The 22,644-nt window shown below is 43.8% G+C and overlaps 1 protein-coding gene across 2 annotated transcripts in view; it reads left to right on the plus strand.

Moving 5' to 3' along the window:
• PRMT8 (protein arginine methyltransferase 8) overlaps positions 1 to 22,644 on the plus strand; it is a 103,275-nt gene that overhangs the window by 75,806 nt on the left and 4,825 nt on the right. For both annotated transcript variants that reach the window (XM_007055634.3, XM_043526800.1), the window contains 4 exons: positions 1,851 to 1,993; positions 2,415 to 2,502; positions 9,628 to 9,743; positions 18,516 to 18,666. In XM_007055634.3, the coding sequence (XP_007055696.1) occupies positions 1,851 to 1,993; positions 2,415 to 2,502; positions 9,628 to 9,743; positions 18,516 to 18,666 (498 nt within the window). The remainder of the gene's footprint in view (positions 1 to 1,850; positions 1,994 to 2,414; positions 2,503 to 9,627; positions 9,744 to 18,515; positions 18,667 to 22,644) is intronic.

Consider the following 22,644-nt stretch of genomic DNA (forward strand, 5'->3'; position numbering starts at 1 on the left):
TAAGGCTGAATATTGTCCTTGCTCTCTATCCTTTGCCCTATGCACAATGGTGCATCAGCACATAGAAAGAAAGATGTTTGTGAAAATAGCTCAAAATTACATGAGCCCAGGATAAAATGGACTAAATTTCATTTGAAATTACAAAAATTTGTCAATGAAAATACTTTAATTGAAATTTACACATTCTCCTGCAACATTATAAACCCAAATGCAACAGGTTGTTCTTGTTTATGAGGACCAGGAAGTGAAACTAACAAGTCAAAATTTCACTGTTCAAGGTAAGGTGACAAGCAAAGAAATTAAAAACAACATAAAAAGCAAAAAGTAAATTAGAATTGTCTCATAGAAATATTTTCCAGTTTAACCCTTAGGATCCTGGGGCTGAGAAGTGAGGAAACATCTTATTAAATGGCTTGAATTTCCTAACATTTTTATACTAGCTGAGTTGCCCCATAATCCCTAGCACATAGCTGCATGGAATCCAAGACAGTTCTCTAGCTATTGTAGTAAGATGTTTGAGGTGTTTGTCTATAATCCCAAGTTTAGTGTGACAATTGCTATACCAGGAGTGGGATTGTTTGCCCATTTCTGCTGCTTTGTGGAGATGGAGGTTTGAATCATTTCTTGCCTACTAGCTTGAAGACCTTGATGAATTTGGGAGTGGCAGTGAGGGACATATTAGCATTTTCAAAGATGGAAGATGGGGGTGGAAGACATCTTGTGCTTCCAGAAACCCTTATGACAGAGCTGGGTATGGGTCTGGAAAAAGGCAGCTAGGGACAGACTGAGGTTGGGGCAAGGGAATGTGCTTGTGAGAGAGAGGGCAGGGTAGTGGGGATGGGTCTAGAACTGTGTAAACTGCAACATGCCCAATGTAGATCTCATTTACATGCACCAATGTAAATCAGGAGTAACTCCATTGAAGTCAACGAAGATAAACACATGGCAAAACCATGTGAGATCAGACAGCTCCTAACTCCATGAATGTTGATGGACTTGGGCTGATGAGTTGCCAAATAGTACTAGAAACCAAACACAGCCTGAGGTTGGGTGTATTCAGGGTTTTGGATGAATTCTTTACATCCCACTACTGAAGACGTAGACATATGCCAGCTTCCAAAGGGCTGGTAATCGAAGATATTGTAACAGGTAAGGAATGTTTTTTGAAATATATGTTGTTTATCTTGACAGCGTCCCTTTACATTGCTACTAAGGGTATATCTACACCGCACCCCGTACGTGTGGCTACACGTCATAGTGAAAAGCAGGCTGTATCCACACTACGGTGTGTAGCTCCCTGTCCAGGGAAAGGCTTCAGCAGCTCCTTGTGGTGGGGGAAAGCAGGCTCCAGCAGCAGGGAGGCAGCTGGACACTACACAGCTAAAAAAGGGGAAAGGCACTGCTTGGGCATGTAGAAAGCCCCATGTAGGATGCATACACTAAGGGTCTGGCATGTCTTTACTCTACTTGCCTAAGCAGCACCTCACACCATCTGCACTGGTAATTATACCCATGCTAGCAGGGGAGTGGGGAAGGACACAGGACGTAGTGTATGCACTCTACATTGCTGACGAAAGGAGTGTGCACTGTAGACATACCCTAATGATTCTCTGTTTATTGTATACTGCATGGGCCTGACCCACTTCTCCCGTATACTGGTTTATTTCTTATTCGTGTAACTTCATGAACTTGAGTGGAGTCACTCCTGATCTGCACTGCAGAGAGAGGAGAATCAGGTCCATATATTTAAATCAAAATGAAAAGCAAGGGTAGAATGACATTCACCAGTGAGTTACTTTTAATCAGGCTTTTATTATGTGAAACATATTTCTTTTGGATTCTTTTTTCAGTAATCACAATATTTAAAGGTAAAGTGGAAGAAGTTGAACTGCCTGAGGATAAAGTAGACATCATCATCAGTGAATGGATGGGTTACTGTCTTTTCTATGAGTCAATGCTAAACACAGTCATCTTTGCACGAGACAAGTGGCTGGTAGGTGCTCTGCATGTCATACTCCTTGCTGGAGGTCTGGTCATTTATTTTCCAGTTGCAAGCCCTCCTCTCCTACTACCACCAGCATCAAAAAGACACAGTTACGTTCAAGTGCCCTTTCTTAGGCTTTATTAGAAAGATTAGCATGGGGAGCTCAGTAAACGGGGAAACCTTTAATTTTAAAGGTAAGCTTTGCTTTTGAGTGACAGGTGGTACAATTCCAATCGACTCTATTTATCTAACAACATTGCCCCAGGGTGCAAGAATCTCTGAGATATTAAAAGCCGATGTGAAAATCTGAAGGAGAACAATAAAGGCATGCGGGGGGTGCTTGTCTGGTTTTTGTATGTGCAGTTCAAAATGTGATGTCTTTGTCAGGTGAATAGATTACGAGATCCATTTCCCCACAATTCATCAACAGAAACCTGGAGGGCTTATGTTTCCAGACCGGGCTGCTTTGTACGTGGTAGCAATTGAAGACAGACAGTACAAGGACTTCAAAATTCACTGTAAGTACAAGTCTAATACATTCCTCCTGTGCAATCAACTCCATGAAAATATTTTTATTTCCCCATTCACATTGTTATAGAGTAGCCTTTTGGACTGTTTAAAATAGATACATTGGACATGATTCTCCTCTCACTTTATCTTAATTTTACACCAGTGTGACTTCACTGGAGTTACTCCTGATTTACACTAGTGTGAGGTTAGATAAAACAAAACCCTCAGGTGGCTTTCTTACACTTGGTGTGTTATTTGCAAACTGCATGAAATAATGAGAAAATGCACTGCCATTTTAAGAATGACTGTTCGTTTTAATAGGCTGGATCTTCAGGTGTGTAAATCAACATAGCTCTGTTGACTTCAGTGGAGTTAGGCTGATTTACACCAGTTGAGCATATGGCCAAAAGTTACAGCTATTGCTTGCTAGGTGTTTTATCAGCCTCCGTGGCTGTGAAAATACATACTGCCCCTGCTGATATTAGCATTTTGTATAAGCACATCTTTATTGTAGCCTGATTCTGGTCTCCCTTAAAGTGACATAGATCAAGAGAAACTGCACTGAAGTCAATGGAATGACACCAGTGTAAACCAGGTGTCAGATCAGAATCAGGCCAATTGAACTAAATTAAATTGCTCTTGAATTAGACTTGTGTCAGTGAGATGAGAAACAAGCTCCTTCTGTTTATATAACGACACTCCCTGATTTCATTGTCACATTCTATCAAGCCCATAGCTCTCACTCCTTGAATTTCAATCTATTTTTTGCAGTAGGAAGGTGGTGGTGGTGGGGTGTCATTCTTCATCCTGTATTTGTTTTACATCATCCAGTGTTTATTTGCACCCGAGGAGAGCAGCAATCCTGCCACACTGCTGCAAGCTCCCCTCTGGCAAAGTCTTGCTATAAGAGAAGCTGCTGAGAAAGTTAACGGAGTGTGGGCACTAGGTCACAAATACAATATCCAGATGAACACAAAGAAAAATTCATTAGTATCGAACACTGTATTAAGAGGCAGGGGAAAAACATGAATAGCAACGTTGTAGGTTGAATTGTTCCCCCACCTCCAAAAAAACCCCAACCACCTGTAATCTTCCCTAAATATGAACTTTCTGGATTTTAGAGTTTGGGATTTTGTTAAAAACTGCATCACTCCATTGTGCTATCTAGAGCAATTACCATAAAAATCTACACATTTGACTGCCTAGAAGTTTGTTGTGGTAGTCTAGAGGCAACACTCAGGTGAAATTTAAAATTTTTATTAAAGCTCATGTTAAAAAAGTATATAATACACAGGTTAAGAAAAGAGTGTCTGTACATCTGGGTATAGTGCTTAGATTATCCATAAATACAAAGTTTGTTTTTAAAAGTCAAAAGATACATACAGTGCATAATCAGCAATAACCCAAATTAAGGTGGCCCTTAATTTCACTCAGCTGCCCTTGTTGCCAAGAAGGCTAACGGCATTTTGGGCTGTATAAGTAGGGGCATTGCCAGCAGATCGAGTGACATGATCATTCCCTTCTATTCGACATTGGTGAGGCCTCATCTGGAGTATTGTGTCCAGTTTTGGGCCCCACACTACAAGAAGGATGTGGAAAAATTGGAAAGAGTCCAGCGGAGGGCAGCAAAAATGAGTAGGGGGCTGGAGCACGTGACTTATGAGGAGAGGCTGAGGGAACTGGGATTATTTAGTCTGCAGAAGAGACGAATGAGGGGGGATTTGATAGCTGCTTTCAACTACCTGAAGGGGGGTTCCAAAGAGGATGGATCTAGACTGTTCTCAGTGGTACCAGATGACAGAACAAGGAGTAATGGTCTCAAGTTGCAGTGGGGGAGGTTTAGGTTGGATATTAGGAAAAACTTTTTCACTAGGAGGGTTGTGAAGCACTGGAATGCGTTACCTAGGGAGGTGGTTGAATCTCCTTCCTTAGAGGTTTTCAAGGTCAGGCTTGACAAAGCCCTGGCTGGGATGATTTAGTTGGGGATTGGTCCTGCTTTGAGCAGGGGGTTGGACTAGATGATCTCCTGAGGTTCCTTCCAACCCTGATATTCTATGATTCTGAGGTGAATAGATTTAACAATACAGTTTAGATATTAGCATCCAACTATCTGGGTACATCACTCATGAAAAGTTATACAGAGCGTTTGTTGTGGAAAGCAAATATATTTCCCTATTCTCAGCATAGTGAGTACAGCTATAACGTTAACAGTTTGCAAGGGAACATGAAATCTTTACAAGTGGCCACCACTGTAACTGTGAAAGCTTATTGGTACAGCTGGTCAAAAATATATATTTCACATTTTTGAAAAATGAATTTTATTTGTCCAAAATGTATTTATGAAAAAAGTTTCTAAACATAATTTTTCATTTCATTTTGATGGGGAAAACCATAATTTTACTTGAAAAAACAGGGTAGCAAATTAAAAAAGCAAGAGTGAGTTGCCCCCCCACCAAAACAAAAGTTTTCAATAAGGTTTTAAAAAAACTGCATGAACATTTACTAAAAAATTTTCATAGAAATTTTTGTTTTGGCTGCAAAGACCTTTTCTGGCAAAAAGAAGTTTCACTGGAAAATTTCCAACCAGCTCTACTCATTAGGGCCATGTGGTATATAGGATCTTGGAAGAGAACCAGTGGGCTCAATCACCAGTCAGATGCACACACACAATTCCTCCTTATCGGCTTCATCCCAGTCTAACAACTTGACAATTCCCCTCTGCCCCCCCCCCCCCAAAAAAAAAGTGTCTTGATTTTTCTGACTTAAGTGCAGTCTTGGGGGGGCCCTTGTTCTTCCGTCAAAGGATACAAGTAACTCCCACTGAGCTCCATGGGAGTCATTAGCACCACAAATAGGATTCAGGATTGGGCCCATTACAAGGGTCACCTATAGCAGTGGCTCTCAGTCTTTCCAGACGACTGTACCCCTTTCAGGAGTCTGATTTGTTTTGCAAACCCCAAGTTTCACCTCACTTAATAACTACTTGCTTACAAAATCAGACATAAAAATACAAAAGTGTCACAGCACACTAATACTGAAAAATTGCTGACTTTCTCATTTTTACCATATAATTATAAAATAAATTAATTGGAATATAAACATTGTACTTACATTTCAGTGTATAGCATATAGAGCAGTATGAACAAGTCATTGTCTGTATGAAATTTTAGTTTGCACTGACTTTGCTAGTGCTCTTTATGTAGCCTGTTGTACAATTAGGCAAATAGCTAGATGAGTTGATGTACCCCCCAGAAGACCTCTGTGTACCCACAGGGGTATGCATACCTAGGGTTGCCAACTTTCTAATTCCAGAAAACCAAACACCCTTGCCCCGCCCCCAGCCCTGCCCCTTCCCGAGGCCCTGCCCCCAGTTCACTCCATCCCCCCTCCTACTGTCACTTGGTCACCTTAACTGTAGGAGACTTCCCATGCTTGCGGGCCCCTCGCCCAGGGGGCTGCAGTGCTGCTGTGCCTGGCATGAAGGTTGAGCCCCAGCGCAAAGGGGCCGGAGGCTGGTCGCCTGGCACTGAAAAGGCTCTGCTCTGCCTGGGCCCCGGGCTGCTGGCTGAGTTTTACTGTCTAGTTTTATTGCCTTTTTATTTTCTCTCTCTGATTATGATGTTGCCTGGGAGGACTCCTCTCTTCCAGGGGCTGCCTAAATCACTCAGCTGGGAAGGGAGGAGGGTGGGCTGGAGGGGAAAAGATGCTGGGGTGGTGGTGGTGGAGGAGAGAGGATGGGAAGGGAAAGAGACCAAGGACGAGAGTAGGGTGGGGGTGAGAGTGAGCAGTGAAGGAGAGAGGAAGGGGTATGGCAGGGCATGGGAGGTGAATTTGGGATGCAGGGGAGACGTAAGGTTACAGGTACATGAGGCTGTGGGGGTCATAGGGGTGTATAGGGACATAATGGGAATGCAGCAGAGTATGGAGGTGAATGAGGTGCAGGGCTGTAGGGGGTGAGGGACATGGTGGGCAGCTCTGGGAGGAGGAGAGATGGGTGGGAGAGCACTGTAAGGGGTACAGGGATGGGATGGGTAGGGGTGGAGGGCAGGGCAGGATGGGATGGGGGAGAGATGCAGGGAGGGGGGTGCGGGGTGGGACAGAGAGAGATGCAGTGATGGGGGGATGGGGTGTGGCGGGTTTGGACAGGGAGGGATGCAGTGAGGGGGAGGGGGTGCAGGGCTTGGTGGGGAGGAGTTGCCCAGAGTCTGGGGCTGCTGGGGCCAGTGGTGGACTCAGGAGGACTGTCCCAGGCTGTGGGGGGCGGTGCTGCCGGGGCGGAGGCAGTGCTGGGCCGGGCCTCTCCCCAATTCCCCAAGGTGGCTGGGCCAGGCGCTGGGTTTGTTTCATTCTCCTCCCCTCCCCTCCAGCAGCCCCATTCCCAGCACTCGGAGACAGGGATACATACCTCGAACTCCTAAGTGCCGGCGATGGGGTGACTGATCATGGTTCTCTACAGGGCACGCGCCGCAGCTCGAGCCCAGCCACAGGAGAAGCGCGAGGAGAAGTGGGCCGGTAGCAGTGGGAGAGGCACGCGCCATGACCCCTCAAAGCCACCTGCTGAGCGTTCATGAGTCGCGCAAGTTTGGCCCCTGCCCTGACCCTGCTAATGGGAGCTGCGCCTGCGGGCAGGGCAGTAAACAGACCCCCCCTCAGCCGCCCCTAAGCATAGGAGCCGGACATGCCGGCTGCTTCCCAGGAGCCGCGTGACACAGAGGCTAGCAGGGAGCCTGCCAGCCCCGCCACGCAGTGCTGCCAACTGGACAGTCGAGAGCCCAGTCAGTGGTGCTGACTGGAGCCACCAGGATCCCTTGTCGACTGGGTGTTCCGGTCAAAAACCGGACACCTGGTCATCATACGCATACCCCTGGTTGAGAACTACTGATCTATAACATCCAAAGTGAATTGTCATCTCCTCTTTGTCCAAAGCCAGGAATATTTTCAGATTTTTTTTTTTTGGTTGCAGAAGCAGACAAAATCCCATAAAATCATAGTTACAAAATGCTGTATGAAGGACACTTCATGTAAAATAACAAAACCTGCTTCCTGTCACCCAAAAAAGCACTCTCCCACTTTTTTACCCTCTCTTTCCATCCTGTTTTCTACTTTCCCTTCTATTTCTTGATGTCTTTTCTTCAGGCATATTCAGTGTCCTTGTTTCCCCCTGATTTATGGGTCTGTACGTTTTTTCATCCCTTTTAAATGTGTCTGGTTCTCTTGCCCTCCCCCACCCCTGCAAGCCTATTTTCCTTCAAAACACTTTTCTTTTCTGATATCACCTTTCTTCCTTATTTATACTACCAGTTTTTTGCTCTGTCTTCTTTACTCCTTTCTGTCCCAATCTCTTCTCCCACTGCACTATTCTCTCCCCTTTAACTCCTCCCTAGTATCTCACTTTACTTTTATTTCTCCCCATTACTTTGTTCTTCTTGGGATGGGAACCAGAGTTTCTCACATGCGAAATGCAATGATGGGTGTTTCAGAAGGTGCTCAGAAATCACGCCCCCGCTCCAAATCATGAAATTGGTTTAAAAATAATTATTTTTGGGGGGAATGGGAGTATTTGCTTTCTGATCTGTGATCCTTTAGGATTCATATTTTCCAGCTTTTTTTATGGAACCATGAGGGCTATAAACTTGGCACTTAAAATGAAAGCTGAGATTCTCCTATAGTAACGTGACTCAAGGAGCTGGGGCTTTCAGGAAACACACCAATACTGGGTGAGTAAGGATAGAAATCACAACAAGAGGGTGGAAAAAGAAAAAAGATTTGCAGGGTCACCCCCACCTCCCAAAATGTGGGCAAGCTCCATCAAAGGAAACCATTACCAAAGAATCTTTGCCAAATATGTTGCAATTTAGAATCATACTTACTGACCTTTTACTATTGCTGCCAATTCTGACCCTGCTGGGAATTCCAAGAACTCAACTGCTGTGCTCTGAGAGGAGAAGCTTTTGCAAATCTGCTCCCTACCATGGTTTGCCAATTTACTTTGCTTGTTCTCATGCATAATAATATTTTTAAATGCTCAAAGTACTTTTCCAGCCATTCATCTACCCAGTACATACTGCAGCCCACATGACTTTTGTAACTTTCAGTTTAGACTTTTAATGGGGCATTGTGGTTTAATGGAATTTGACTCATCTGGTTCAGGAGGGTATAATGTGAGTTTGGTTTAAAAAAACAAATCCAAAAATGTAACAGTTCTTTGTATTTTTTCACAAAGAAACGTCAACCATAAGAGCAGAGCCAGTGTACTTTCCCCCTAGGGGATCATTTGTTCAGAGAAGGAAACTCAGCAAGATAAAAGGCACTTACTGGTACAGTCATCAGAACAGTTCAAATACCCAGTGAGCTCAACTCAGCTTGCAAGCTTTTTAGAAGGCAATCTGTCATGATGTACTTGCATTAAGGTCTTGATCCTCCAAACACTTAAAGATATGCATAACTTTACTCTCATGACTAATCCACTGACAGGATAGGATCATGTTTTTGCAGGATCAGGGCCTACGAGATTAAATGTTATCTAGAAGTCAGAGCAAGGGACAAGGATCCAGGAATGGATTATTGAGTTCTACTCACAACAATTTGGCTGACTTGCTGTGTGATTTTGGGCAACCCATTTAAATGCTTCAGTCTTTAAAAGTGCCACTGATCTTGGTTTCAGAGGGGTAGCCATGTTAGTCTGTACCAGTAAAAATATATAGTACATGAAAAGATGTGGTAAGACAACTTGGTAAGGCAACTCCCATCTTTTCATGTGCTGTATATTTATACCAGCTTACTATATTTTTCACTCCATGCATCTGATGAAGTGGGCTATATTCCACAAAAGCTTATGCCCAAATAAATTTGTTAGTCTCTAAGGTGCCACAAGGACTCTTGGGTGTCTTAATTATTGGGGAACCCAAAACAAGAGGCCACATTTGAAATTGTTTGCCTTGATCTTCCTGTGCCTTATCTGCAAAATGGAGATAATGCCACTTACCTATTTAACAGGGGTGCTGTGAAAGTTAACTAATCGGTTGTGAAATGCTTTAAGATTCTGGAACAAAAGCAGCTATGCAAAGTGAAAAAGATTTATTTATTTGTTTTGTATTACTTCTCACCTTTGACACATCCATTTGCATTGACAGGGTGGGAGAATGTGTATGGCTTCGACATGACCTGTATTAGAGATGTTGCCATGAAGGAGCCCCTGGTCGACATAGTAGATCCAAAGCAAGTGGTGACCAATGCGTGTTTAATAAAGGTTTGGTAATTCCAAATGTACTTAAATGTGAACGCTTAACACTTACTGTGGCATTCTTTGGAGATGCATTATTTTTTCTTTAACACTATCTTTTGGGGCTGCTAACAAGCTGCAGATACCATCAGTATGGAATGTGATAAAACTAAGAGGGAAAATAATCTTAGTTTTCATAATATTCAGTATAAGCATGTTGCTCATGTCGGGTGTCATCAGCTCAGCTAAACATGAATACTAATACCTTGGTCACATATGGTACTACCCAAATTGGAAGATGTCACCTGAGAGTGGGATTTTGTGCTCATCTGGCTGCTGCTATAAATGGATCTCCAAACATACCTTCAAACTCGCACAAATTAAATATAAATCTTTTTTTTAGGGGGGAGGGGGTAATCAGTGCAAGTACTGGATAAATGGAGACATTGTATATCTTTAGATATGCATTTTAATTGTTCTTCCTCCCTGTGAACAGATATTGCAAATTTGAGATGAAAAGCCACTGGGGAGAGGTGTTAAATGGATTCAAGTTACAGTGAAAAGATTAAGGCACCAGATGATATTAACTCTGCTGGAATAACTCCAGTTTTACCCCAGTGTATGAGATCTGCATTTGGCCTTAAATTGTCAACATGATTTCTGTAGCCAAGTTCTCACTCTTTTTCATACTGGAACCTCCCAGCACTCTTCTCCCGTCTAGCTTGGATATAGCTGTGACCCAGCTCCTATTTAGCAATATGTGAAGGGCAGGGTGGTCACAACCCACTGACAACTGGTCACAACCCCAGGTTGAGAATCCATGGTAGTTCATAGATTCTAAGGCCTTTTCTACACTACCACTTTACAGCGCTGCAACTTTCTCGCTCAGGGGTGTGAAAAAAATAACCCCCTGAGCGCTGCAAGTTTCAGCACTGTAAAGTGGCAGTGTAGACCGTGCACCAGCGCTGCGTGCCCAGCGCAGGTAGCTATTCCCCTCATGGAGGTGGGTTTTTTTTATAGTGCTGGGAGAGCTTTAACATTACTAGTGAAGAGATGTCCTTAGGCTAGAAGGGACCTCTGTGATCATATAGTTGGAACTTCTGTATAACACATGGCATAGAAGTTCTCAAATTCCCCTTTTTTAGGGCTAATCCTTGTAGTCCTTATTCCCATGAATAGTCCCAGGGAGTTCAATAGGGCTACTTGCATGAATAAATTCTACTTGCATGAGCAATGGTTTGCATGAACCAATTCTACTTTCCCTATTGTTATCTGTATCTCTGGCTGGCTAGAGGCAACGTACTGGGTATTTCTATAAACAAAGAGCAAACAGATTACTTAAATCTGAATAATATTTCAGATTATGAAAACAGGAAGGAACAAAAGTAAAAGCTGTATGCAGGAGCACAGCGTGTGCATTGCTGTATCTGCACTCAGCTGAACATGAGATGGCTGGCTGGCTTTGTAGAAAGCACAGGCCTTAGTTATTTAAAATCATAGCACACAGGAAACAAAGTTAGCTAAATAGGCTACTGCACACACGATAGTTAAGATGGAATATAACTCTAAAATGAACTTTAAATGAACTAAACAAATGATGGATACATAGTGCAAGAACATATGGTTGAATAGCTTGATTTCCTTGGTATCATGTGACAGCTGCATGTTTGTTGGCCCAAATCTAAAACCTTTAGCAAAAACTCATTGAAGTCAACAGGGTATAGAAAGACAGACTGAGTTGCTGGTCTTAAATTTGCTCCTATTCAAGTTTGTGCTATGCAGGCTAGTACTGGAGAGGGGGAGTAAGAAGTAGCAACAAACCCACTGTCCTAAGGCTTTTCACTCCAGTGTTAGCTAGAATTTTCTACACTCAAGTTAATGCCTCTCCAGTTAGCTGCCCAGAGTGTTTGGATTAGCAGCACAGAGTAGGTGAGTCCCCACTGCATTACTAACTCGATTTCAGCAGCTCTCAGGCTTCAACCCACATCCCCAGACAGGCCCGCTAGCTTGAGTTTAAAGCACCACTTAGTTTGAGCTAGAGATCTGTGTGTGCGCACAGGAGTAGAGCTATGGGCAACATTTAAGTTATACATAGAGTCAACACTGCAGTGAAGACAAGCCCTTAGAAAGAAAGCGAACTCCCCTTCTGTGAACTTTTCTGGAGTGGTCTTAAATTTAACTGCTTATTTTCAAAACATAAGGTGCAATAAATTCTGCATTCACCTAACATTACAAATGTTTCTTCCTTATATAACACCTTCCTCTGAGAGAGTCCACCCACTTGCATCTGTCATGAGGACCATGCCTTCTGAGCAGCAGGCATCATGCATTCAGCAGGGTTTAGCAGATTTTAGAATCAATGAATAGTGCCCCCACCTGGGGAAACAGTGTCAATAACCTGAGGGCAAGCTTTAGTCCCCCAAGGAAATTTTACAGCATAACTAGGGCCCTGTCAAATTCAGGGCCATGAAAAACACATCATGGACCATGAAATCTGGTCTTCCCCCCTCCCCCATGAAATCTGGTCTTTCGTGTGCTTTTACTCTGTACTATACAGATTTCACGGAGGGAGACCAGCGTTTCTCAAATTGTGGGTCCTGACCCAAAAGAGAGTTGGGGGGGGGGTCACAAGGTTATTTTAATTGGGTCACGGTATTGCCACCCTTACTTCTGCACTGCTGCCTTCAGAACTGGGCGACTGGAGCGTGGCAGCGGCTGATGAGGGCCCAGCTCTGCAGGCAGCAACACAGAAGTAAGGGTGACAATACCATACTGTGCCATCCTTACCTCTGCTGGTGGTGGCTCTGCCTTCAGAGCTGGGCTCCCAGCCAACAGTCACTGCTCTCCAGCTGCCAACCTCTGAAGACAGCGCCGTCGGCAGCAGCAGCGCAGAAATAAGGGTAGCAGTACCTCAACCTCCCCTACAATAACCTTGCTACTCTCCCCTCCCCCCATTCCTTTTTGGGTCAGGAAACCTACAATTACAACACTGTGAAATTTCAGATTTAAATAGCTGAAATTATGACATTTATGATTTAAAAAATCCTATGACTGTGAAAATCACCAAAATGGACCGTGAATTTGGTAGGGCTCTAAGCATAACACGCTTAGTAGGAGCTATGCTAGACTATCTAAGGGCCTGATTTTTCCACCCTTACGTTGAAGAGTGCCTTATTCTATAATAGCGCCATTGGAATCAATGGAACTAATAGCTAAGTCAGGTACTACTCAATGTGAGTAAAGGTCTCAGACTCTTGCCCTAAAGTAGTTGTTGAACTCACAATCTGCTCAGTGAGAACACAGGAGGTGTCAAGGTGGGCTTTATATAGGGGTATATTTAGCGAACTGTTTCCTGTGTGATGTCTGATTAGTTGGGGATTGGTCCTGCGTTGAGCAGGGGGTTGGACTAGATGACATCCTGAGGACTCTTCCAACCCTAATATTCTATGATTCTATGAGATTTTAAAAAAACCCTTAAGAAACTGTAGTAAAAGGCTGGCTGAACAAATATGGGTGCAAGCAGACTGAGAAGGTGGCTCTCCATATGCTGACTCCATAAAAAAGTTTTGGGACCCCACAGCAGTTTTGAGGCTTATCTCCCATCTACTCATAAAGATAAGGTAGGTTGTCATGACCCCCAGGACCTGTTCACAACCTCTTGAGGGTCATGACATCTGGTTGAGAACCCGTAGTCTACATACACAGCCTTTTCAGCAGGTCTTCCTCATGCAGGGGCTAATGCCTAAAACACACACTGGGGTACCGAACCATGAGAGTACACAGTGGTAACAAAAAACCTGGCTTGTGTTTTCAAGTGTCTCATGATCTGTGGTGTGTCCATTTTTGGGTTGTCCAAAAGGGGGACCTGATTTTCAGAGGGCAGGGGCATAATACTTTCTGCATGGAGTCACACATCCCCAGAGAGGGCTCTGGGAAGCAATGAGCCTGAAGGAAGCACAATGCCTCTAAGTGCCTAGGGAGTTTGGCCACGTGCCAAATGCGCTTCTGCCCATATCCCCACGCTGCAAGAGTGATTTTGCCCCAAGGAGTCTGTGGGAGGGACTGAACCATTCCCCTTCAGCACCAGGAGACAACTCGAGAAGGATCCCAACACAAGTTCCTTTCTCCCCACTCCTTTTAAAAATAAAAACAAGACCCACAGCACCTACTTTGGCTGTCTTCCACTTCTCTTGCTGTGGTACCACCTTTGCCTGGCTTCCATCCTGTAATCATCTTCAGACAGCATGCTGCGCCTCCACTCCCTAGTTTCTCCTCCTTCCCCTCTAGACCCCTCTTTGTGAAATCTTCTCTGACTCCTCTCCTTCCTCCAAACTCCTCAAGTCTCCTTCCTCTTCCTCCACACCACCTCTCTCTTCCTCCCCCAGATTCCAGTTTCTCCTCTCCATGAATCCCCCGTTCAATCTCACCTCACTCTCCACCCTCATCCCCAAACACTTCATTCTCTCTTCTCCAAACTGCCTCCTGCCCTGTTCTCTTTCCCTCTTCCAAAATCCTGCCATCTTCCTTTCCTCTAATTCCCCCCATAGCTGCACTCCCCCTGTCTGTACTACTAAAGGGGGTGTGTCTGGCAGGGGGAGGTAGAAGTGAAAGGAGAAACTGCTATCAGCCAGTGCTGCACCCTCTTGTCCTGGCCAGGCTTCGTCTCTCCTGCAGAGCTGGTAAGGGAGGACCCCAGGTAGGAAAGGAGCCACAGCTGCAGGCTCTTGCCTGCCCAGCAGAATGACACTGCTGAGGGCCCTGCTGGCATGAGACTACAATTGCAGCCACTTCCTGTTATTGAGCCTATTTGGAAGGCCGGCATGGAGGCAGGGTTGACAGAGCACCACAGGTGAAAGTAAGCCGGTACGGTCTGGTAGGGCGTACTGGCAAGAGCCAGTACGCTGTGCCACACCAGACTGGCTTCCCCAGGCTGGCAATTTAAAGGACTCCGGCAGCGGGGCTCGGACGGCACTTTAAAGGGCCTGGCGCTCCTGCTGCTGCGGGGAGACTGGGCCCTTTAAAGCCCCGTCCAAGCCCCGCTGCCAGAGCCCCAGCGGCGGGGCTCCTGTGGTGATTTAAAGGGCCCGGGGCTCCCCGCAGCAGCTGGAGCCCCGGGCCCTTTAAAGCGCTGCCGGAGCCCGGCGGCAGGGCTCCATCGGCAATTTAAAGGGCCTGGAGCTCCTCTGCGGTAGTGGCAGTTGGAGTCCCAGGCCCTTTAAATCACCCCTGAGCCCCGGGGCTCCCAGCCGCCCCTGCAGCTGGTAGTTCCGGAGGTGATTTAAAGGCCCTGCCTCTTCCGGTGGAGGCCATGCCCCTGCTCAGGACTCCAGTACCGGTAAGTCCTTTAAGTTACTTTCACCCCTGCAGAGCACTGAGACAGCTGTACAAAGCACCCTCAGACTCTCCTTCTTTCCTGCGCTGCAGCCTCCGCTCCACAGCCAGCCAAAAGCTCAGGGGCTGAGGGGGAGGCATTGCTGTCCCCTGCTCTCCAAGCTGAAAGTTTGGGAGGGTGATTCCTGCTCCTTCCCCTCTAATTACTCTCACACCCATCACGCACTCTTGAGGTGACTAGTGCCACTTGTGGCAGAAACCAAATCTTCCACACTCCTGCATACAAGAACTGAGTGGGACACATAGCAGGGGAGGTTCCTTATGCCCCTATTCCCCTCTGTGCTTCTCCACAGGCCTCCAGCCACAATCTGATCCGAGGTAGTTAGCTGCTGTGTTTATCACTCTTACTGTTTCTCAGTTTAACACTTTATTACAATTAAGGGCTCTTGGACCAGCCTTGTGCTCAATTATGCCCCATTTTTGAATAATTTGGAGAGAAGTGTGGAGGAGCATGACTTTTCCATCTAATTTTATGCAAAATTAGCATTCAGCCAGCTGGGATTTTGGCTGAGAAGCAGGACACACATCTAGTATAGGAATTTGTGGCAGCTGAAATGGAGGTCAAGAACAGGGATTGAGTCAGTACAAAATTGTACAAATTAATCAATACCAGTTTTTTTTTAATCTCCTACTCTGCATGGCAAATTAAAGTATGGTTCTGCTCTGAAAAAATGACTGTAAAATTGGCACCCCCTTACCAGTATTTTTGTTCCCTGTAGATTTCCAGAGACATTTTTACTAACTTTGCTGACAAAATAATTTTTTTTGTTGATTTTGATTCTGCTTCACCCTGCAGAGCCAATGCAGCTCAGAGAGGGGGAGCTGGATTCTAGTCTTTCTTCAACAACAACAACAAAAAATTTATGCTAAGTTCCAGTCAGTTACATCTGCAAATCCACTGAAGACAATGGAACTGCAGCTGTCACTGAAGGCTCAATTTGGCTTGCAGAGTCTTTGGCCAAGATTTTGAAAAGTGATTAGTTGTTTTGGGTGCCTAAGTTTTTGGGTCCCCCCTGGAGACGCTTTTTAGGGTCTGATTTACACAGAGCAGATGCTCAGCACTCTCTGCAAATCAGACCCTTAAAGTTGTCTCAAGTCAGACACTCAAAAATTGATGCATCCAAAATTGCTACTTCTTTTTGGGTGAAAGCCATCAGTACCCTGTAATAATAAGGGAGAAGGACATCGCAGGTGGGTTTGCAGGGATATTTTTACTTGCAGATTAATCATATTTGGAAAGGCATTATTAAGAGACAATAAACGCAGAACCTCTGCAATGCCTTTTATGCAGAATAACTTTTCAGAGAAGTACTGCACTTTAAAGCAGTCAGGCAGTTTTCATTTATACCACTTATAAACATGTGACAGATAATTCAATGCCTCCACATGGCAGATACTCCATGACCTTGGAAGCAGAATACATTCTTCATATGGTTGAACTGTTCCTAAACAATATCTCCAATATATTAAGCCAAAACTAGAGCTCTGTTGTTAAAGATGCAGGCCCTCTTACCCTATGTTTTCATCCTCTTGGAAAAACCTATGAATTGTGTGGTCAATGCAAAGAAATCCATTTCTGAATAATAGCTGAGTCTGTCTCTGTTTGTCTTACTATGCCTCTCCTATATTATTGAGCATTCTTGACAAAATATAGAATTGTATTCTGTATAAATGTGCAAGATTCTGATCTCCATTATACTGATATAAATCCAGAGTGATTCCGCTTCAGTCAATCCAGTTACTCCAGGTTTACACTGATGTAATGGAGAAGAGAATCTAGCCCATATGTTTCCTTTTCAGACTTCCGTAGCGTAGAACAAACTTTGTCTCAGAATGCATGAACTGTTTCTGTCTTTTTCTTTATTTTAATGTTGAAATTGATTTTCCTCCTTTTGATATGAAGTGGTGTATTGGACTCATTACCAAATAGTTGCACCTGGTCACCAACAAAAGAGGAAGTGAAGGCAGATGTACTTACAGGGATATAATTAAATGCACCATTTGAAATATAGGCTATCCCATACCATCAGATATAACCAATTGTATACCAAGCCTTGTATCCTGCCTCTCACAGTGTCCAGTATTTAATGCCTCTGAGGAAAACAATGAACATGCATAATACAGCATCCCAAACAACTGTGCAATGCTGTACATGCGTGGGGAGAATTCATCCCGATTCCTGAGGCAATCAGCTTATGCCCTGAAGCGTGAGATCTGATTTGAGCATCAACATAAGCACACTGTCTTGGAGACTGCATCTTTGTTGTTGAATGCCACATTCAAGCCATATTAATACTTAGATAATTTTCTTCTGTGGTCTAAAAAAATCCTGTGCCTAATATTTTGGAATCCATTCTTTGATACAAGGTCAGAAAGCATGATCGGGGGAAGTGGGACCATGTCACCTACTTTGGAGGTTCTGTTTATTTGGCTCTACACAGCTAATGCATATTCCCTTCTGTGAAGAGGATCCAAAAGTGAAAAAAGATGCCCTTACGAATCAAAATTCACAGAAGAGGCCTTAGACATCAACAAATTTAACCATGTTGCCAAGTAGAAATTAGAGGTAGCAAAGTCTATGAACTCATCTTACTCACAACCCTGCCAATGCTGGGTTGTTCATTACAATGTGTCCAGACATGGCCGAAGCAAATAAATTTAAAAATTCAAATGAATATTCATGGCATATTTTCTGCATTATTCACTCAGCTATATATCTGTGTGCAGTTCTTACAAGTGATGAAAACTCCTTCCATCTCCTCTCAGGCCTGACCCAGGTAAACAGATGTGTTATGGCTTAATTTTCTTGCTGTCTCTGCTGCCAGCTTTCATGGCCCTGCCTCCTTTTTTTAAGTCCAAAGTCTGATTTCTGTCCAACCCCTAAGGCTTATGCCCACTCCTACAGTAATATTAACTGTCCTCTGCTGGTTATTAAGGGTCCAATTCTGCCACCCTTCCTCATGCTGAGTAATAATTACACGAGAGAGTAAGGGTCTCGCAATTGGGCCCTGAAGGCTCCCTCTTCTACTTTTTCTCCATATTTCAAAGCATATTTTCTTACCTTGTTTCTCTCTAACTACTGCAACCCCCCCAGGGCAAATTCCCTTTCACTGGTTGGCCTCTCCATTGTTCTCTGCTGAGCTAGTGAGTTATTTAGCTGGCTGCCTGGTTGTAAGATCCCCCTTCTGGGTCATTTGCTGATTTCGTGGATGCTATTCTTCTCAAACATGCCATTGATTTCTTACAGAGCAATGGGCCGCTTGTAGCCTACATTGCTGAGCAATAAATAAAATGTTTAAATACATCACTCAACATGTTAAACAGATCCTCTCACCTAGTCTAGTCAAGACAACTCAAGACATACAGACTTCTGTTATGTAAATGGCTTACTCTTTTTCCTCAATGCAGGAAGTGGATATTTATACAGTGAAGACTGAAGAACTGGCTTTTACATCTGCGTTCTGCCTCCAAATTCAGCGCAACGATTACATTCATGCCTTGGTCACCTATTTTAATATTGAATTTACAAAGTGCCACAAGAAAATGGGATTTTCAACAGGTACACTATCTCCTTATTGCCACAGCTCCATTGTGTGATAATCCTGAAGGCAAGAATGTGAATCCTTTATTCACATTGATGAACAGCCCTATTCTTGTGAACAACTGCTCGCCAAAGTGAGTAAGGAGTTCACGGTCTTGCCCTAGCCAGTATAAATTTTTTTTTTAAAAAAAAAATCAAATAATTGACTGACTGTATTTAAAGGACAGGATACCAAAATATCATTGGGCCAGATTGTCATTTGCACTGAGACACCATTATGCAGCTGTGGCAGGCCTTAAAGTGGATGTAACTTAGATCTTGTCAGAAAATGCCCATCCCACCAGAAATTTTGACTTTTTGGTGAAAAATCAAAAAGCAAAATATTATGTTGAAAAGCTGAATTCGATTCTGAAATGCCAGTGTGGTGTCTCATGGGAGTTGTAGTTTGAGTGCCTCATGCACCCATTCTCCTCTATAGTGTGAATTGTCAGGTCTCACTACATCTCCCATGATGCACCAGGATTTCACCTCTTGGTGACAGCAGGTGTGGCATCATGGGATAATGAAGTCTGGCTGCATAGCCTGAACCATAGTGGAGAATAGCCACATGAAGCTACTGAACTACGACTTCCATGAGGCACCTCAGTGGAATACCCAAATAAAAATATTTTAGTTTTCAACTGAACACTTTTTTTGCTTTTTCGTTATTAATTTTTTTTGAATTACAATAAAAACAATCAGAGACTTGTGAAAAATTGTTTCGTCAAACACCCAATTTTCTGTCAAAAAATAGTTTTGACATAAATTTTTCAACATCCCTAATATAAATGTAACTTATAACCAGAGCAGAGCAAAGGAGCCTTAGTGCAAATTTAAATGTGCCCCAATGATAATGGAGTGTGTGTGTGTGTGTGAAAAAATTTGCATTAACTAGAGACACTGGTCCAGCTCCTCAATTGGTGTACATTGGCAGAGAACCACAGACATCAATAGAGCTATGCTGATTAGCCTCATTTAGGTATTTGGCACATCATTAGTATACATTTTTTTTTAAAATGGGTGAATAGGCTGATATTTGCCTGATAGATTTGCGCATCAATGACTACATGCTTCCATCTATTCAGACACACCACTCTCCTCAGCTCAGGGAGCACAGACGGTCAAATTATGTCAGTCTTCTCTAAGGAACATTACGGATGATTGGAAGTCCCTGCACTCTTTCCCCAGAGCGCATCTGTGCCGGGTCAGACTTTATTTGGCCCTAAGATGTTTCCATTTAGAAATTTTACCAGAGACAAATCAAACAGAGAAGAGATTAATTAAGATCCTTTGGCATGGATCTAGATCCAAACTCATGCATGCGGCAGCATCCAACTAGTCTAATGAGTGTGGGAAGCTGTCAGAGGAAGAGTTACTACATAACTTAGGACTTGTCTACACACTAGAGCTGGTTGCGAATTTTCTGATGAAACATTTTTCATCACAAAAGGCCGATTTGTAGAAAGTCGTTTTTGACAAATGGTTTTGAGAAATCTCCCACTTCAAAAACCCTTTGAAAATAAATAAATAAACATTTCAAAATTGTTGAAATGTTGCATTTTGACATTTTGTAAACAATAAGGTTTGTTTTTTCTTCAGAATGACTTTTTGTTTCAAAGTTGTAGTTAATTCATACTAAAGAAAGGTAAAAAATAAAAACAAAAAAGTTGAAATCAAAATGAAATGTTTTTAAATTATGGAAATGAATTGATTTGTTTGATCCAATCCAAAAAAAGTTTGGATTGTCTGTTTGTGAAAACTTTAGAGAGATTTACATTTCATCCCTATTTAGGACGCAAAATTATTCAAAATCATGATAGGTTTCCCTTTAAGTGAGAATTATTTCCCACCCAGCTCTGCTATACACATAACTTCTACCATTTTAATTATAACAATATAGTTAAGCCGGTCAGCCCCCATTAGGGGTGGGCAAACTACAGCCACGGGTCGGATCTGGCCTGCCAGCCATTTTAATCTGACCCTCGAGCTCCCGCTGGGGAGCAGGGTCTGGGGCTTGTCCCGCTCCAGTGCTCCAGCTGGGGCTCCACGCGGCTCCTGGAAGCAGTGGCATGGTCCTGCTTGAGGTAAGAGCCACCCGGAGCCTGCACCCCTGCCCCAATCTCTCCCCATGCCCCAACCTCCTGCCCCAGTCCTGATCCCCCTCCCTCCCTCCGAACCCCTCGATCTCAGCCTGGAACACCCTCCTGCATCCCAAACCCCTCATCCCCAACCCCACCCCAGAGCCCGCACCCCCAGCTAGAGCCCTCACACACACACCCTGCACCCCATTCCCCCGCTCCAGCCCAGAGCTCCTTCCTGCACCCTGAACTCCTCATTTCTGGCCCCACCCCAGAGCCCACACCCCCAACCAGAGCCCTCAGCCCCTCCTGCACCCCAACCCCAATTCTGTGAGCACTCATGGCCCGCCATACAATCTCTGTTCCCAGATGTGGCCCTCGGGCCAAAAAGTTTGCCCACCCCGGTATAGATACTAGTATAAAGGTGCATATAGTGACATATTCCCATAAGAGAAGGGGAATAAGCTCTCCTGATATAAGCCACATTTTTACTGGTATAATTAGAACCACACTCAGGGTTGTGGTGGTACAACCATTTTAGCTAAATAAAAAAAAAAATTGCACCCCTAAGCAAAATTGTTGTACTGGTACAAAATCTGTGAGCAGACCAGGTCTCAGCATCTTTCTCATCATGTCATTAGTTTGATTATGTTAATGTGATCTCAGTGAATGCATGATAATAATACTGGAAGAAACTCAATTTGGCTTGTCAGAGACTGTTGCATTTTTACTATGAAGAGCACACTGAACACATATCACTGTCTCCAGCAAACAGCAATTTAAATTGACTCTTCTTAGCAGAAAGAGAGAAGCTGGCTGCTATGAACCAACTGATAGACATGCAAAAAGACTCCTGAATTCTTAAGTGTCTCTCATCTCTGCCTGGTGTTATTGACCCAGGCTCACCAAGAAACACGAAGACTCATTTACCAGAGAAAAAAATTCTCTCTCTCTCTTTCTGTTTTCTTTTTATAAATACCCCCCGTGGCATTTTCTGCTGTTTTCAGCTTTCAGTGGAATGGCTTTGAGGGGGGGGGGGTCCTTAAATACAGTATCACATACAAGTCTGAAAAACATTTTTATTGTTTTAAAAATATATGTGAAAAATATTGCTATGGTTTATATGACTCATTTACTTTGGAAGATCATCTTTCACACTTCCACAGACCCATTGGCCCTTCTCCTCTCATACCGAGGTAAATAAGGAGTGATTGGATTGAAATCAACAGAATTATACTAGGTAAAACCAGTGTGACAGCAGAATCAGACCTCTTGATTACAATGCATAAAACACATTTACAAGCACAGTATTTCAGAGAGGCAGCATCTGTAGATAATCTGTGTAAGAAAAGTAAGGAGCAGGAAAAGGGCATTTAGCTCCATATGCCAGCCTTTTTTTATTGTAGATTTTCACATACATTCCTGTTCATCCATGCTCTTTGCTCCCATCCTTTGGTTGGTAATTTATTCTCTGGATCTGATTCTCCTCTCACACCAGTGTAGCTCCATTGACTTCAGTTACTCCTGATTTACATTGTAGTATGTGAGAAGAGAGAGAGATCTGTGGGTCCCATGAGAGCTAATAGGAAGAAGCAGGACATTGTATTTTAGTTCCATGGAAGTGGGAGATTAAAATAGATGTAATGATGGAGGAAGTGAGAATGCTTTTCGCATTAGATTTGATTGTTTTATTAGCCATGAGGCTAATGAGCTGGGAGGAAAGGTGGGTCTTAAAATGGTACCAACAGACTCATGGGATCGGTTATTTTAGTGCCTAGGGGCCACAACTTGAGACCAGGGCCCCAGTGTGCTAGGTGTTATATAGACATCTCAAGGCATCTCAGTGCCCTGGCCTGCAGTTCAGCCTATGAGGGTGTGA

Source organism: Chelonia mydas, chromosome 1 (genome assembly GCF_015237465.2).
Source record: "Chelonia mydas isolate rCheMyd1 chromosome 1, rCheMyd1.pri.v2, whole genome shotgun sequence".
NCBI classification, from domain to species: domain Eukaryota; kingdom Metazoa; phylum Chordata; order Testudines; family Cheloniidae; genus Chelonia; species Chelonia mydas.